This window comes from Heterodontus francisci, unplaced genomic scaffold (genome assembly GCF_036365525.1).
Source record: "Heterodontus francisci isolate sHetFra1 unplaced genomic scaffold, sHetFra1.hap1 HAP1_SCAFFOLD_124, whole genome shotgun sequence".
Taxonomy (NCBI): Eukaryota; Metazoa; Chordata; class Chondrichthyes; order Heterodontiformes; family Heterodontidae; genus Heterodontus; species Heterodontus francisci.
In genome coordinates, this window is record NW_027140322.1 from 394,653 (window position 1) to 412,630 (window position 17,978).

General features: G+C 41.4%; 1 protein-coding gene across 1 annotated transcript; it reads left to right on the forward strand.

Moving 5' to 3' along the window:
* Window positions 1-2,403: 2,403 nt before the first annotated feature.
* LOC137359211 (scavenger receptor cysteine-rich type 1 protein M130-like) lies at window positions 2,404-17,750 on the forward strand. Its single transcript, XM_068025270.1, has 6 exons — window positions 2,404-2,446; window positions 9,557-9,589; window positions 10,443-10,757; window positions 11,291-11,360; window positions 11,449-11,584; window positions 17,724-17,750. The coding sequence occupies exons 1-6, from the start codon at window positions 2,404-2,406 to the stop codon at window positions 17,748-17,750; spliced, it is 624 nt and encodes a 207-aa protein (XP_067881371.1).
* The last annotated feature ends 228 nt before the right edge of the window (window positions 17,751-17,978 follow it).

The window sequence follows — 17,978 nt, forward strand, 5'->3', positions numbered from 1 at the left end:
ACGATGTCAGCTCGAGTAGTCGATTGGGTAAGAGATAGGAGGTAGAGAACAGTGGTGAATGGATGCTCTTCTGACAGGCGAGAGTGGCTGTTGCCCGGGTTTTGGTCTTAAGACTATTGTTTTTACTTTCTACATGCAAGTTACATAGACTTGGGTTTAGAATGTATAATTTTTACATTTGTGGATGGTGAAAAACATGGCTCTGCATTAAATCGTGAATATTATAATCGCAGACTTCAGGGTAGACAGTCTGCTGAAATGGGCAGATCAACGGTAGATGCAATTTATTGTGGTCAAGTCAGAAGTGATGTTCATTGTGACAGCATCATGTCAATATAACATAAATAGTACCATTTGCAGGAGGTGCAAGAACAGAGGGACAGGGGAATGCATGTTCATAAATCTTTAAGGATTGCAGGGCAAGTAGAGAAGCTGATTGAGAAAGTGTACGAGATATTTGATTTGAAAATGGGGTTATTGAATTCAAACATAAAGGGCATCAAGCTGCTACTTAATAGATCAATTGTTATGACTCAGCTGTCGTCCTGTGTGCAATTCCAGGCACGAATACCTTGGAAGAATTTCAAGGCCCTGCAAAACGTACAAAGGAGGATTATCAAGAAGGCACCACGGGTGAGGGAATTCATTTACAGGGAGAGAATTCAGGAGCTTGGATTTTTCGAATTGGAGCAGGGAAAGTTCAGTGGGATAGAAACATAGAAAATAGGAGCAGGAGTAGGCCATTCGGCCCTTCGAACCTGCTCCGCCATTCATTATGATCATGGATGATCATCCAACTCAGTAACCTGTTCCCGCTTTCGCCCCATACCCTTTGAACCCTTTAGACCCAAGAGCTGTATCTCACTCCTTCCTGAAAACATATAATGTTTTGGCCTCAACTGCTTTCAGTGGTAGCGAATTCCACAGGCTCACCACTCTGTGGGTGAAGCAATTTCTCCTTAACTCTGTCCTGAAAGGTTTACCTGCATCCTTAGACGGTGACCCCTGGTTCTGGACTCCCCCAACATCGGGAACATCCTTCCTGCATCTACCCTGTCAAGTCCTGTTATAATTTTGTAGGCTTCAATGAGATTCCCCCTCACTCTTCTGAACTCCAACAAATATAATTCTAACCGACTCAATCTCTCCTCATACGCCAGTCCCGCCATCCCAGATCTAACAGAGTTCAAAATAATGAGGGGTTATGGTAGAGTAAGAATGCGGAAATTATTTCCTCTCATGAATACGTTTGTCATCAGAGATCATGGCCAGGATTTTACTGGCCCCCAGAGGCGTGATTGGAAGCCGGGAGGGGTGGGGAGGGGGCACGGAGAAAAGCGGTGTGTGACAAGGGACTTGGCAGGATGGGGATCCCAGCACCTCCCCATCGTCCAGTGATCCTGGAGGCAGGATAGGCCGACAACAGCCTTCTCGCCCAATGGCAGATTGAGGACCTTCAGTGGCCAATTAAGGGACAATTATGGGATCATTCCACCGCCGCTGGGATCTTACCAGCAGCGATGTCCTCCACCATATGGAGAGGACACCTTGTAAAACGAAGCATTCTCCCTGTGGCCTTGTGGGTGCGGTGGGGCGTTGCCTCCTTCATGGCCAATTTGTGACGCACAGAGCACCCCCACCAGGAACCAGTTCATTCCCTGGGACCTCCCTCCACCTGCAGCACAAGAAAACCGCCCAGACCCTCTCGCCGGGGCCTTGCGTACTGGCTCTGGTGACACCGCCTCACCTACCTCTTCTCTGCGGTTCCAGAGATGGGCCTGGGTCCGAGACCTTCTGTAGAACCGGAAGAATAACTAGAAAGGTAGTGAAGAGACATTTCTTCACACTAAGGCTTGTTTAGATCTGGAAAGCACGACCCGAAAGAGTGATGAAATCAGATTCCAGAGGAATTTATAAAGACAATTAAACAAGTGCTTGCAATGGAATAATTTCCAGGTTACGAGAAAAAGCTACATATGTGACAATAAATTAGACAGCTCTTTCAAAGGGACGACTCTGACTAAAGTAGCCGAATGGCCTTTCCTGTGCATCTATGAATCTATGATCTGGACGCCAGATCAGTGATTCATTTACTTTTCACACTGTCACACGTCATTATCCTCGCAGGATAGGCTGGTAGTTGGAACTTGGGTTCATTTTATCCATTAATGGTCACATTTCGTCTCATTGGTGTATTTTACCAGCTTGTAATTCACGGTTCACACAAGTCAAAATCTATTGGTTATTTGGAAGGAAACATTGGTTTCTGCAGAAACTTCTCTCAAAGAATTAATTTCCACAACAGCCAGAGTTTCAGAAGCTGCTGTAAGGAGCTCTTAGTGTCTGAGAACTGCGTTCGGGTAATGTTCTGTTCTCATCGCTGTACCCAGCGCTAGTACCATGATGCAAACCTTCCTGACCCTGTCTCTACTGCAGCTTTTGAACTGTAAGTTACAGATTTTTGAATGCATTATGTTATTTACTGATACACTGATTATTATTACAAGATGTATATTATTAATCTAATTAATCTAATTATCATCTTTAATACAGAACCCATTCAGGAGATGTGGAAAGTAAATAATGCTTTATACATTTTAATTTTCTTGTGCAGAGTTTAATGAAATATTGGCACTTGTTTATTGCCTTCTCCCAGCCGCTCGTACAGAGCAGACTGGCGTTGAAAATCTCATGGGTCGATTTAAGCAGGGTCTGTTAGAAAAAGAGACACTTCGCTGTTAGAATAGAATATGTCATTGTCTGAGATCAATTTACGTACAACGGATCTATTTTATTTTCAGTTGTCATTCATTGGGATGGTATGAAATGGATACGGTGTAATATAATTTGTAGTAGTTTCATTTACTACAAATTTTGGATTGAACGTTTCAATTTTAAGTTCTTTCAACTACAAATCGGAATAAACCCCCATTTATATAAAAATGCCTTGCGCTTACATAGCGCATTTTACGCCGTCAGGACGTCCCAAAGGGCTTTGCTGTCAATTCGATATTGTTTTGTAGTGTTGTCCATACTGTAATATAGGAAACGTGGCTGCTAATTTACACACAGCAAGCGCCGACAAACAGCAATGTGATAATGACCAGAATACTTTTTTTGTATGTGACAATCTTGATTGAGGGATCAACATTCGCCAGAGCACTGGGGATAATACCCCTGCCCTTCCTCCAAATAGTGCACCTGAAAGGGCCGACGGAGCCTCGGTTTAACTTCTTCTCCGATGGAAAGCACTTGGGCAGTGCAGCACACACTCAGTACTGCATTGGAGTGGCAGCCCAGATTCTGTGTTCAAGTCTCTGGAATTAGACTTGAACCCACCATCTCCTGACTCAGAGGCGAGAGTGCTAGCAATTGAGCTATTGCTGACAGTAATATTGTTTTGGTTACAGTAAACGAGTTTGGAATATTCTACATCTAATTAACAGGTATTTTAAATTCCCAGTTGAATTTGTATCGAACACAAAGACTGCAGGAGTTTGTTTTACATTTCCCCCTGTGTTTCTTGTGCTGATACAGCCAGCTGGAATAGAAATTCTAATCTGATTATTTAAAGCGAGCCTGATAGAAGTAGAGCGCCGTCTTTGTTTGAATAGAGTGTATCAGAGTCTGGGTGTAAGTTATCTCACTGAGTGCAGATCACCAGTCAAAACTACATCTACTGCCACCATGAACCGCCACACACATTTCTGAAACAGATGTTTCTCAACACAAGTGTTGTCTGCTCTCCTAGTGATACAGTTCATGAAACTAAATATTTTAAAATAATTTGTTCAATGTTGAAGTGTTACCTTCAATCTATAATAACCACTCAACTGGAGGTGGAACCAATATTTTTCAATTCGTTTTCATGATTAGTATAGTTATCAAGAGTACTCTGCAAAAAATGATGTCACTGTAAGTTCCTAAATCATTGGGGAATTTGCTCTGTATTATTGATCAGTTAGTGATGATCTTCAAAACTAGTATCTTTTATATTAAATTAATTATTCTATTGCCTCCATCTTTTTGTGCAGTGCCTGAAGATAGTTAAGTTTTCCCAATCACATATTTTCACACAGTGTCATGTTGTGTGTAAAGAGTTAGCGATATTGTTCTTTATGGTTGTTCCAACGGCTCGATATTTGTTGTTTTATTCCATTGATGATTCCATTCTGTTTCTCACTATTTCCCGTGTGTGTTTGGTTACATTTATCAATCTCTGTCTGTTACAAACTTTATTGGTTTACTGACAGGCCAGCTTAGTCCCAGTGTTATCAGATACTTGATGTGTTTAACGAATTGTATTTCCGTGAATATTAACTAATTGGATCGTAAAAGCCTGTTCTGTGGATTATTTAAAGAAAATTGTATTCAAGCCACAGAAAAGATAAACAATGAATTGCACATGACTCCCTGTATCCGTTTCTCCAATCGCTAGTTGCTCAGAATCATTTTTAAAAAGCACGCATGCTTTATGACAAAAAACACTGTGATTCATTGCTATCATATGAAGCGAATATTGAAATAGTTTATCTCATTTGTAGAATTCACGTTGAATACGAATCTTGGGCTGTTGGTTTGATTTTACATTCCATCAATATTAAATAGGGAACAATTATCCATTCTTTCGCGATCAAAAAACATTGTTTTTATAATATCTTGCATCTTATTAACACGTCTTCTAAATTCCCAGGTGGGACATGTGCAGAATTTTGATTTAAATGCAAAATTGAAAACAAATATCGTGGCAATTTGTGTTATTTGGTCCTCTGCGGCACTCGTACCGACACAACTGACTGAAGTTGAAATTCTAAGCAGATTATTTAAACACAGCAATCCAGCAGTAGAAAGTGATCACAGTGAGAATAGAAGGTCTCGGGGTGTGGGGTCGATGGTAATGCAGGGATTATAGAACAGCAGTCAAAGCTAAATCTACTGCTGACCGAAGCCACGCGGGCATTTCTGTCCCAGTTATTTCACAGTAGAAGTGCTGTCTGACCCTGTGTGATATACTGAGTGGAACTGAAATGATTTAAATAGTTTGTTCCACGTTCGAGTGTTGTACATGATCTATAAATATTGTATAATGTATTAACTGTAGCAGAACCAATATTATTTCAATTAGCATTAGTTATTACTGTCATTGTGAAGTGCCGTTCCCAAAGATAATGTTAATGAATATTCCAAAATCTCCGGACGATTTTCCATTTGTTATTGTTTACTTAATGATGACCTTGAACTTTAGAACTTTGTATTATAAATTCTCAACTTATTTCACATATTCATATGAACAGCGTCAAGTAATAATTAATATGACAGTTTCTCACTGTTTCCAGTGCGGGTTTGGTGACATTTGTTAATGCCTATCGACAGCAAATGCAGGTTCACGACAGGGAAACGCTCCCTTAATGTTATTACAGACTTCCATGATTAATTTTCTTTTGGTTTTGTGAAAGGGATTGCATTCTAAAATTCTGATTTTTAAGGTAATTTAAGAATATTTTCTGCAAGCCATAGGACAGAGAGAAAGTATGAAATCTATCTGACTCCCTGAAACTTTTTTTTAGCTATTAGCCCCAGATCAAAATCAATTTATGGGGCATGTGCATATTTATTTTGATTTGTCATTTATTGAAATCGTACAAGTGAATATTGAAACAGTTTCCTTAATTTATAAATTTGTCATTGAACACATTCTGTCCTGTTTGATTTTAAGTTCATCAAATTCAAATCAGGAACTGTTATTCATTTTTGTCGCAAAAAGCAAAAACGGATCTAATATTTGTCATCTGATGAATATTTAATTGCATTTCCAGAGATAATTTGAGTTAAATTTTGTTTTATTACCAAAATCAAACAGAAGTGCGGCAAGAGTTGGTTTTATATTGTTTCCTATGGCTCTCGTACGGACGCAGCAGACTGGAGTTAAAATTCTAATCAGACGTTTAAAACGGAGACTCCTGGAAGTAGAAAGTAGTCAGTGTTACAATCGAGTGTATGGGAGTCAGAACTGTAGAACACCGGGATCTGCATCCAGTCGACTCATCCCACATTGAGATTTCTGTCCCCGGAATTTCTCAGTGAAGTGTCATGTGCTGGAGAAAATTAGATTAAATAGTTTGTCCAGCATTTGGAATATTCAGAAAGGGCAATAAATATTGTATAATATATTAGCTGGAGGTGGAATCCATATTGCTTCATTTTTACTGATTATTAATAGTGTTATCGATTACACCCTCCAGAAATTATGCTACTGTTTTCAGGCGATTTGGCGGATGAACAATTTTATTTCGTCACCGACAATCTTCAAAACTATGTCTTTTGACATTAAATCATGATTTCTATTTCATACATTTATATGCACGGTGTTGTGTAATAATTAGTGTTTCTCAGTCTCTTTCTACATGATTCATACATTTGATGTAGTATTTAATATCCAGACGTATTTCGGAATCTCTTTTCACATGTCCCATACTTTGTATATGGTGCGATGCAGTGCTTAATGAAAGATCCAGAGTTGTTTCCCAATCTCTGGGAAAAAGGTGGAAAGTTGATCTGGGGCAATAGATCAGCCATGATCTTATTGAATGGCGGAGTAGTCTGGGTAGGCAGCATGGCCTAATCCTAGTCCTATTAAATTATTTAATCTCCTTCTACATGTGCCATACTCTGGTCACCTTGTGGAACAAATTCTGAATTTATTTGCATATAGAAATTCAACAGAGAGTGCACAGAACAATTTTTCTCGGTACTGTAAATGTTCGATGCGTGTTTGGTTATTTCGAACCGTGGTAACGTTTCTTCAGACACTCGTTGATGTGTTATGGAGGTAGATTGCTAAACGTTACTGATAATAGTATTGGCACACAGAATCCGGATTGTTTGATATGACTTCCTTCTGTCCAGTGCTTTGCTTGTGAGTGTAAGCTACAATAACTGTAATTCTATCAATTAATTTGCTTCTGAAATCCACAAGACCTCAATTAATTGTGGAAGTAGTTCAAATTGGACCTGAAATAGTTTGATATAATATAATTATTTTGATTCTTGACCCATCTAATAATCTGCCGTTCGAAGCATGTACTCATAAACTCTCTGCATTGACTGCATTTTGTATCCCCTAAACCACCGCTGTCCCTGGTTTTGTAACTCATTCAAGAGTTTAAATTTTGGGCTTTGAATATCCCACGTTTGTCCCGTTTCTGTTCACCTCCTTTGAGCTAATTGTTATTTATAATTAATATTTCTATATTACTGTTTGTAGTAATACGGTACCATAGTAATTTAACAGATGTATAAATTGTTAAAATAACTTAACAGTTTTGCACCAAACCCATTAGTCTAAACATCAGGAAGGTAATGGTGCGAACACTGAAATCTAAGGCGTTGGGATCCGGGAGTCAGTGACAGCGGGACTGTCCATGCCAGGAGAACAGCAGCAGAGTTTTAGATCAGCTGAAGTTTACCTAGGGTAGGAGGCCGACCAGAAGAGTGTTGGAATAGTGAGTATATCCTCTGCATATATCGGAGATTTGAAAAACGGTACACAGAAATGCATTCAAACTTTTTCAAGAACAATAATGAGAGCAGTTAGAAACTGCGAGGAAGGATCTGAGAGCAAAATGGAGGAATCAGCAGAAATGAGGAGTCGTGCAGATGAATGGAAAAATAGTAATGATTGAGAAAGGGGATTGACTGAACATTTCTCTGAGACAGTAAGAGATAAACTGGCCGAATAGACAAGTATGGGTATCTCGGTTATAATTGTTTAAATACATTTTCGCGATATGAGTTCGCTGGCCAGGCAGAATTTACTGAACAACCCTACTTAGCCAGACAGGATGGCGGGGTGTTTTCTTGAACCACTGTCGTCATGTTGGCGATATTGTCCTCCACCCATGTATTGTCTATCCCTAGTTTCCCTAACAGGGTGTTCGTGGGCTTTCTCCTTGAACCACTGGATTATCTGGAGAAAAAAATCCCACGTGACATGGATGGTTGCAGGCTGAAATGATAAATGCATGAAGAGTAGGGGAAATGAATGAGTGGATTGAAGAGGATTCACGGACTCTACAGAAACACTGAGACTGGAACCGTTTTTCAGTAAATACTGAAAGATTATTCCCCCTCGTCTGTCATTGGGCCACTGGAAAAGGGGAATTTGTGGGAACTGACAATTACCAGGGAAAGTTGGTAGGAATGCTAAGGCTTCAGGACTGGGAGGAAGTCACACAGTATTTACATTACAGAATTAGGATCATAAAGAGACCAGTGAGATTGTAGTTGGGAAACAGTAACGCATTCAAGATTGCTCGGTCAGCACAGCTGAGGACAGGAATCGGTGTCCTGTTGTCCACAATATATCACCAGAGTATACAAAGAGACAATGATCCATGGGAGATATATTTTCACCAGGGAGTTGGGGCGCAGGTCAACACACTGTCTCTAGTATATAATATTGTGAATAGAAAAACACCTGGAGATCTGTGAGACACATTGTGATCAGGGGGATTGGGATCAGGTCAACACACCGTCTGTAGTATATAATGTTGAGAATAGATAAACACCTGGAGATCTGTGAGACACATTGTGATCAGGGGGATTGCGTACAGGTCAACAGACTGACTGAATTTTTGAAAAGCAGAAACGCTTAACCAGTAAAAGGGAGGAACATTGATCGAACATCATTAACGGATAAACGAGGGCAGATCGGCGAGGGCAGGTGACAAGACAATCAGAACAGCAGGAGCTTAGTAAGAAACAGTCAGCACGGAATCAGCAGGCTGACAGACCGTTCATCTTGTTTTGTTTCGTTTGAGAAAGCTATATAATTTATTCAACGACAGAATAGCCCAATTACACGTTTACAGAAACTTTGAAAGTAACAGGTGGAAGAATTTGCAGTCATTTAAAAGGCATTGAAATTGACCACAGGATCGGAAAATCTTTAATTTATGATGCCATCCCTTCCCGAACTTTCGATCAGAAAGCTGAATTCACTGACAGTGCCATCACCAGCGGGTTTAAAAGGGTATCCATCACCACCCGCTTCTCAGGGTATCTACATACGGGTCATCAATGATCAGAGCACCATCAGCACAAATTTAAAGAGCGATTGGGAATGGGAGTGGGACTAATTAGACAGTTCTTACTAAGAGACAGCATCGGCACCATGGGCGGAATGGCGTCCCTCTGTGCTGTTTCATTGGAAGATTCTATAAGGGAGAGGACCATCACCATCGCCTTCTCAGAGCACCTTCACACTGGTAATACATGCAGCCCACCCACCGTCCGCACAAGGAGAGAGTGTATCCGGATGTCAGTGTGTGTATATGTGAAAACAATTCTGGATATATTTTATCCCATTACCAATATTAATGTTGTGCAGAAACTGTATTTTCTGTTTTAAGGAATGAAATCACAGATCCCGATATAATTTCTTCTGCAAGGCACGGGAATAATGACCCTGCAGTTAGTTGTATTTGTGTTTTTTCTTTCTGACAGTTTCATTCATTTCTTGCCCCAGTGAACTCTAATTGTTAACTTCTCATTTCAGGCAGACCTGGGAACAGTAAGGCTGACCCGTCAGGTAATCGCCCTTTATTTTCACACTATCTGCTTTCTCTCTGCTCCAATCCATCCCATTAAATATGAAGCTTGGGCGAAAATCTCAGCATTTTCTTTGATCACGGATTAACCCGCTGCCCAGTTGAGAGTCAGAAAGGGAGGGTGTCCCTCATACTGTGACTGAAGATCTGTAATTTTAGCTGAGAGATGACTGCTGCCTTCATGCAGAGGGGCAATAACTGAGGGTCTCTGAAGAGCAGAGTGTGAACGATCAGCTCCACTGACACTGCTGCCGGTCCAAAGGTCCAGCTAACCAATCTGCACTGACATCAAGATCACATTACCATCCAGCCCTGTCTTCATTGGCTGTACTGGGTGCGGGTGCAATTTCCTCTGCTCTTTCCTGGTGCTGGGATCTCACTGTGTTCGTCCAATGAGTTCTGAGCGCGTGAACATGTGATCATTACAGCCACGCCCATCTCCCCACTTCTGCAGGTTCGAACTATTCTGAGCCTGTCCCCACCAAGTTCTCATTGGAGCCGCTGTGTTGATGGGGATATCCGGCTGTCTCCCGATTCCCTGCTCGTTTTCACCTTGTGTTAGTATTTCCCTTCCCTTTTTTCGTGTGTAATATATACTCTGATTTTTATTAGTGTTCTGAGTGCAGACTGATATTCCTGTCAATTCATACCTGGTGAATGGGGAGGGTCTGTGCACTGGGAACCTGCGGGTTTAACACACGAGAACCGCTTGATATTTCTGATATTTTAAAGAGACGGAGAAGCTGAGACTGGTGAATGGGGAGGGTCCGGGCGCTGGGAACCTGTGGGTTTAACACACTATAACTGCTTGATGATATTTCTGATATTTTACAGAGATGGTGAAGTTGAGACTGGTGAATGGGGGCAGTCGGTGCGCTGGGAGAGTGGAGATTCACTACAGGGGGCAGTGGGGGACTGTGAATGACTATCTCTGGGACCTGCCGGATGCTGCTGTTGTGTGTCGGGAGCTGGGCTGCGGGACCGCGGTCTCTGCACCGGGCCAGGCTCACTTTGGGGAAGGGTCCGGACCCATTGTGACGTTCTTTGTAGAGTGTGGCGGGACCGAGGCCGCTCTGCGGGACTGTAAGTCAGCTCAATGGGATCACTATCCCTACCCACACTCCAACGATGCCGGCGTCATCTGCTCAGGTAAAAATCTTTCTCAGTCTCTCATCTTCCGCCGTGGCTGATAGATTCTGTGAAGAAGTGAAAGTAAAACAATCCGGGACGGTCCATACCCGGAAAGTCAGATGATAATAATTCCAGTAATCTCTGGTTAGAATTAATGTTAATATTAGGATCACTGTTTAAAATTATATCATTAGTATTATATTTAATAAACATTGTCCACCGGGAGCAGCCAATACCTGATACTCAGCACATTTACAATGCAGACAGTGCAGTTTCCATTGACATTATCCCTAGATCCGCAGTGAATGATCTGAATGGCTGGAAATGTCACAATCTCAATCCAACTCTCCATTCATCAACCCAGCAGCCGCTGCCGGGCATGTACTGTCAGCCCGGCTGTCCACCTGCAATGATCGCTTGGCCTCAGATCTGATATATCACACAGATTGTGAAGCTGAGACTGGGGAGCAGGGAAGGGAGGGAGGGAGGGAGGTTCCTCAGCCTCGGGGAGCTGAAGTAATGGGTCCGCAGTTATTGTGGGAATCACAAAGATAACTGCTCTGGAAGATCCCGCAGCTGCTTGCGCATTGCCATTTACATTTTGGCAAATATTGAGAAAGTGTAATGCACAGAATATTAAACAAAAGAGATAACATAGTTCAGGAAGCAGTTGCAACGATTAAACTCAACACCATTGAACTATTGGAAGAAAAGCGCCGAGTTTTCCTGAAATCCTGACCAGTTACTGTCAGGAGGATAGTGATCGACTTCAAGAAGACAAAGAAAGGCTGATGAAATGGAAGGACAGGTGGCAGATGAAATTTAATTCAGAGAAGTGGGAACTGGTACATTCTGGTTGGAACAAGGAGGAGAGGCAATATCACAGAATCACTGAACTGTTACAGTGCAGAAGGGGGCTATTCGGCCCATCATGTCTGCATGGGCCCTCTGAAAGAGAAATTCACTCATTTCCATTCCCCTGCCTTCTCTCCATAACTCTGCATCTTCTTCCTTTTCATACACTGTCTAATTCCCTTTTGAATGCTTCAATTGAAACTGCCTCACCACGTTCTCAGCCAAACATTCCAGATCTTAAGTACTTGCTGCATGAAAAAAGATTTCCCTCATGTCACTTTCGCTTTTTTTAACCAAATGCATTAAATCTGTACCCTCTCCTTCTCGGTCCTTTCACCAGTGGAAACAATTTCTCTCTATCTACTCTGTCCAGGACCCTCAGTGTTTTGAATATCTCTATCAAATCACCTCTCAGCCTTCTCTTCTCCAAGGAAAACAGTCCTAACTTCTCCAATCTATCTTCATAACTGAAATTCCTCATCCCTGGAACCATTCTCATGAAACGTCTCTGTATTCTCTCCAATGCCCTCACATCTTTCCTCAAGTGCGGCGCCCAGAACTGGATGCAATACTCCAGCTGAGGCCGAACTAGTCTCTCATACAAGTTCAACTTAATTCCTTGCTCTTGCACTCGATGCACCTATTAATAACGCCCAGGGCCGTGTATGCTTTATTTAACGCTCTCTCAACCGAGCCTGCCACCGTCAATGACTTATGCACTATTAAACCAAGGTCCCTCTGCTCCTGTAACCCCTTCAGAATTGAACCCTTCATTTGATATTTTATCTTCATGTCAGTCCGACCAAAATGAATCACTTCACATTTCTCTGCATTGAACTTCATCTGCCAACTGCCTGCCCATTCCACCAAATTGTCAATGTCCTTTTGAAGATCTGTACTATCCTCCTCACAGTTCACGATGCTTCCAAGTTTTGTATCATCTGCAAACGTTGAAATTGTGCACTGTACACCAAGGTATAGTTCATTTATATATATAGACAGGGACCTGAAGATTGAAGGATACATGGCATTTAGGAAGGGCAGGAAGCTAGGAATAGGTGGAGGGGTAGCTCTGTTAATTAATGATGGTATTAGCGCAATGGTGAGGGATGATCTAAGTTGAGGAGACCAGGATGTAGAAGCTGTTCGGGTAGAGATGAAAAATCATTAAGGCAAGAATTTGCTTGTCAGAAGTGTTGTAAAGACCACCTGACATTAACCACACTGTGGGGCGGGTTATAAATGAATAAATGAATGGCAGCCTGTCAGAAAGGTGCAGTGATAATTAGGGGCGGATTTTCGTCTAAATTTAGACTGGAAAAGTCAGATGGGCAGAGATAGCCTAGATGAGGACTGCAAAGAATATTTTCGGGATAATTTCTTGGAACAATACCTTGTGGAGCCAACCAGAGAGAAGGATATACTAGACCTGGTATTGTGCAATGAGGTAGGAGTAATTAATGACCTCACAGTTCAGGCGCCCCTAGATAGCAGCGATCATGATATGATTGAATTTTACATTCACTTTGAGGGAGAGTAGAGTGGGTCCAAGACTAATATTTTAAACTTAAATAAGGGCAATTATGAGGACATGAATGCAGAGCTAGCTAAAGTGAATTGGCAAATCAGGTTACGGGATAGGTCAATAGAGCTTCAGTGGCAGACATTTAAGGGAATATTTCAGAATACACAATTTCTCATATTTCAACGAGAAAGAAACATTCCAAGAGCGGGTCCCACCATCCGTGGTTAAGGAAAACAGCCAAAGGTCGTATCAAACTTAAAGAAAAAGCTTGTAATTGTGCTAAGATGGGAGGCAGGTCAAACGATTGGACAGAATATTTCTGAAAAAACAAAGGATGACAAAAACATTGATAAGGCAGGTAGCATTAGAGGACGAGAGAAGGCTAGATAGATATATAAGGACAGATAGTAAGAGTTTATATATATATATATATATATACATTTAAAAAAAAAGAAAAGAGGTAATAAAGTGAGCGTTGAACTTATAAAATGTGAGTCTGGGGAGTTAATAATGGAAAATAAGGAGATGACAGATGTATTGAACAGATATTTGGCATCGGTCTTCACTATTGAGTATAAAAGTAACATCCCAGTTTTAGCTGTAAGTCGGGAAATAGAAGGGACGGAGGAATGCAAGAAAATTGCAAACACCAGTGAAAAAGTGCTGAGCAAATTGTTGGAGCTGCAGGCTGACAGGTCCCCGGGACCTGATAGACTTCATCCTAGGGTGTTAAAAGAAGTGGCAAGTGAGGCAGTTGATGCGTTAATTTTAATTTTCCAACATTCCCCAGATTCGGGGAAGGTTAATTTAGATTGGAAAATAGCGAATGCAACTCCTTTTGTCAGAAAGGGAGGGAAACAGAAAGCAGGAAACTACATGCCAATTAGTTTAACACCTGCCTTAGGGAAAATATTACAAGCTATTATTAAAGATGTTATGGCAGGGCATTTAGAAACATTCGAGGTAATCAGGCATAGTCAACATGGATTTGTGAAAGGCAGATCATGTTTAACCAATTGATTGGAGTTCTTTGAGGGAGTTACATGTGCTGTTGGTAAAGGGGAACTGGACGATGTATTGTACTTAGATTTCCAGAAGGCATTTGAGAAGGTGCCACATCAAAGGCTATTGCAGAAAATAAAAGTTCATGGTGTAGGGGGTAACGTATTAACATGGATGGAAGATTGGTTAGTTGACAGGAAACGGAGAGTAGGCATAAATGGGTCATTTTTTTGGCTGACAAGATGTAACGAGTGGTGTGCCATAGGGATATGTGCTGGGGCCTCAACGTTTCACAATTTATAGAAATGACTTAGATGCAGGGACCGACGGTATGCTTGCTAAATTTGCTCATGACACAAAGGTAGGTGAGAACGTAACTTGAGAAGAGGACATAAGGAGTCTGCAAAGGGATATAGATAGGTTAAGTGAGTGGGCAAAGACCTGGCAAATGGATTATAATGTAGGAAACTGGGAAATTGTCCACCTTGGGAGTATGAATAGAAGGGAAGCATATTATCTAAATGGTGAGTGATTGCAGAGCTCTGAGAGACAGAGAGATATGGGTGTCTTAGTGTATGAAACGCAAAACGTTAGTATGCAGGTACAACAAGTAATTAAAAAAGCTAGGAAAATGTCATCATTTATCGCGAGTGGAATTGAATACAAAAGTAGGGAGGCTATGCTTCAGAGACACAGTGTATTGGTGAGACCACATCTGGAATATTGTGTACCATCCTGGTCTCCTTATTTAAGGATTGATGTAAATGCGTTGGAGGCAGTACAGAGAAGGTTTACTCGACTAATATATGGAATGGGTGACCTGCTATACGAGGAAAGATTTGACAGGACAGGCTTGCTTCCGCTGGAATTTACAAGAGGAAGAGGCGACATGATTGCAGCATATAATATCCTGAAAGGTCTTGACAGGGTGGTTGTGGAAAAGATGTTTCCCCTTGTGGGAGAAGCTAGAACTAGGGGGTCACTGTTTAAAAATAAGGGTCGCCCATTTACGACAGAGATGAGGAGAATTCTTTTCTCAGTGGGTTGTGACTCTTTGGAATTCTCTTCCTCAAAAGGCAGTGGAAGCAGAGTGTTTGAATTTTTTTAAGGCAGAGGTAGGTAGATTCTTGAAAACCAAGGGGGTGGAAGGTTATCGGGGGTCAGTGGAAATGTGGAGTAATCAGTTCATCCATGAACGTATTGAATGGTGGAGCAGGCTCGACGAGTCGAGTGTCCACCTCCTGCTCCTAATTTGTATCTTCATACGTATGTTCTTATTAACAAGGTATATCTGATACATCCTCTTTATTAATTTAAACCCCTCCAGTATCTGAATTACCTCCTCTGTAACCATTGCCTGGGGTGCATCTTCTTCCTTGGCAAAGACAGGCGCAGAGAATTTAGATAATACCTGAACTATACCCGCTACCTCCAGAAGGTTTGCACTTGCTGATGTTCAATATTCAGTATATTCACACCTAATCTGTACTAATGCTTTGTCTTTCAACACACCATTAACATATTGTTTGCCTTTGCTCCGTGACCTTTTGGTCAGCTATGTGGCCTGGTCCAATCTGCACCTTCTCCTTTGTTATCTCTTGCCCAACCCCCACCTCACTTGTTTATGATCTGTGACTTATCTAATATTTGTCAGTTCCGAAGAAAGGTCACTGACCCGAAACGTTAACTCTGCTTCTCTTTCCACAGATGCTGCCAGACCTGCTGAGTGAATCCAGCATTTCTTGTTTTTGTTACCTCCATATGTAAATCCTCTTTCAGATCCCTCATCGACCCCACTCCTCCTTTTACCACCCCTTTACTATTTCTCTGTCTATAGAATACTTTGGGATTTCTTTTAATGCTTGCTGCCAGTCTCTTTTCAAGGGTACAATTAGAAAGTGGCTGCAGCCAAGAGTCACCTGGTAGTATTTCTGATCAAATCGTTGAAGGTATCAGGGCCGGTTGAGAAATTGGTTAACAAAGTCAATGGGATGTTGGCCTTTTTAAGTAGCGGTATACTGTAAAAAAGTAAGGAAGTTATTATGAACTTTTGTGGAACACTGGCTTCACCTCAACTGGCGTATTGTGTACAATTGTGGGCACGGCACATTAGAAGAATGTGAATGCTATAGAATGGGTGCAGAAAGGATTTACAAGGAAGGTTCAAGGGATGAAAGACTTCAGTTACAATGATAGTTTGGAGAAACTGTGGTCGCTCTCCTGAGAACAGAGAAGGCTGCGAGGAAATTTGATAGAGGTGTTCAAAATCATGAGGGGAAGAGACAGAGTAGATAGAGAGAAAGTGTTCCTCTTGGCAGAAAGGTCAATAACCAGAGAACACTGTTATAAGGTGGATGGGAAAAGAACCAACCGTGACATGAGGAATACGTTATTTACACAGCGAGTGTTTAGGGTCTGGAATGTTCTACCTGCGAGTCTGATGGAGACAGATTCAATTGTGGCTTTCAATGTGGAATTGGACAAGCACCTGAAGAGAAAATCTTTGCATGGCTATGGGGAAAGGGCAGAAGCATAGGACCAGCTGAGGAGCTCTTGCCGATAACCAGCATGGACACAACGGGCTGAATGTCCTCCTTCTGTGCTGTAAACATTCTATGATTATATGCTGACTGTTGCATCTTGCTGGTCACAAGCTGTCTATCCAGTTTTTAAACCTAAAACTGTGAATGTGGTTTCAAGGTAATTAATTCCATACTGTGAAGGGTGATTATGACAGACTGTAGAAAACTGGCTGCAAAACAGTCAACAAAGTGTGAGTTAAAGGTAGTTATTCAGAGTGGCAAAAGGTGAGAAGTAGTGCGTGACAATCCATGCCAATGAGCTACTGCTGTGCAAATGCTTTCTATTTTTCAGTCCATTCCTAAATTTACAGTGCACAACATTAAGAAGCGGCTGCGCACACTGCACATAGCAAAGACTAGGGGCCTGATAACACTCCAGATGCAGTGCTGAAGATCAGTGCTCTAAAACTAGCAACAACTGGAGCCTAAATGATCCAGTACAGTTACAGCACTCGGATCCAACAGATACGGTGGAAAATTGCCCAGTTGCATACTGCCTAGAAAAGCAGGGAAACACTGACCAGTTCGCACCCAATCAACCAACTCCCATCAACAGCAAATCTTTCCTTGTGCTGGGTATGACTCCCCTTTCAACGTATCTCTCTGAAAATAATCCTCAATGTTTTTGTATTTTCTGTAGCTTTGTTAACCCGTATTGCTATTGTATTCATTTTTCTATCTGTACCCCTGAATCCCATTGCTTCTCGACACAATTTAGATTATCATTGTCCAAGGAAAATGTGTTCTCAGTCTTCCTACCCTAATGTGTAAGTGTACATTTATCTGCATTAGAATTCATTTACAATTTCGTTAACGTCATGTATTTTATCACAATCTGCCTTAGTATTAACTATTGTCCCAAGTACATGTCATTAATGAATATTGTAATTGTACGTCCCTTTCCTGAGTCGAAATCATTTATGCAAAATATGATCAATAGTACTCCTAGCATCAGCTCTTGTCGCACAATACTTCTTGCACAGTTCTAACTGCCCAAAGTACTTTTTTGTTTGCATACAGCTGAACACTACTGTAGATGTGACCTGACCAGGATTTTTTTTAGCTGTCGCATCATTTCTAGCCCCTTGTATTCCGTTCCTCTAGATATAAAGCCCAGCATTTCATTTGCTGTTTTTTTTTCCTGTCCTTGCCCATGACCCTGAAGTCTATTTTCCGTTTTTTCACCATTTCGAAAATGCTGGAACATTTTAAATTCCAAATTGGACACCTCACACTTGCCAATATTGTAATAGTTTTACACAGTCACTTAATCTA

What these genes read in the sequence shown, in the direction of transcription:
- LOC137359211 (XM_068025270.1), top strand. Translation starts at nt 2,404, where the DNA reads ATGCAAACCTTCCTGACCCTGTCTCTACTGCAGCTTTTGAACT. An exon ending in TCTACTGCAGCTTTTGAACT is followed by an intron (nt 2,447 to 9,556) that starts GTAAGTTACAGA and finishes TTCTCATTTCAG; the next exon opens with GCAGACCTGGGAACAGTAAG. An exon ending in ATTCAGAGAAGTGGGAACTG is followed by an intron (nt 11,585 to 17,723) that starts GTACATTCTGGT and finishes GTTTGCATACAG; the next exon opens with CTGAACACTACTGTAGATGT.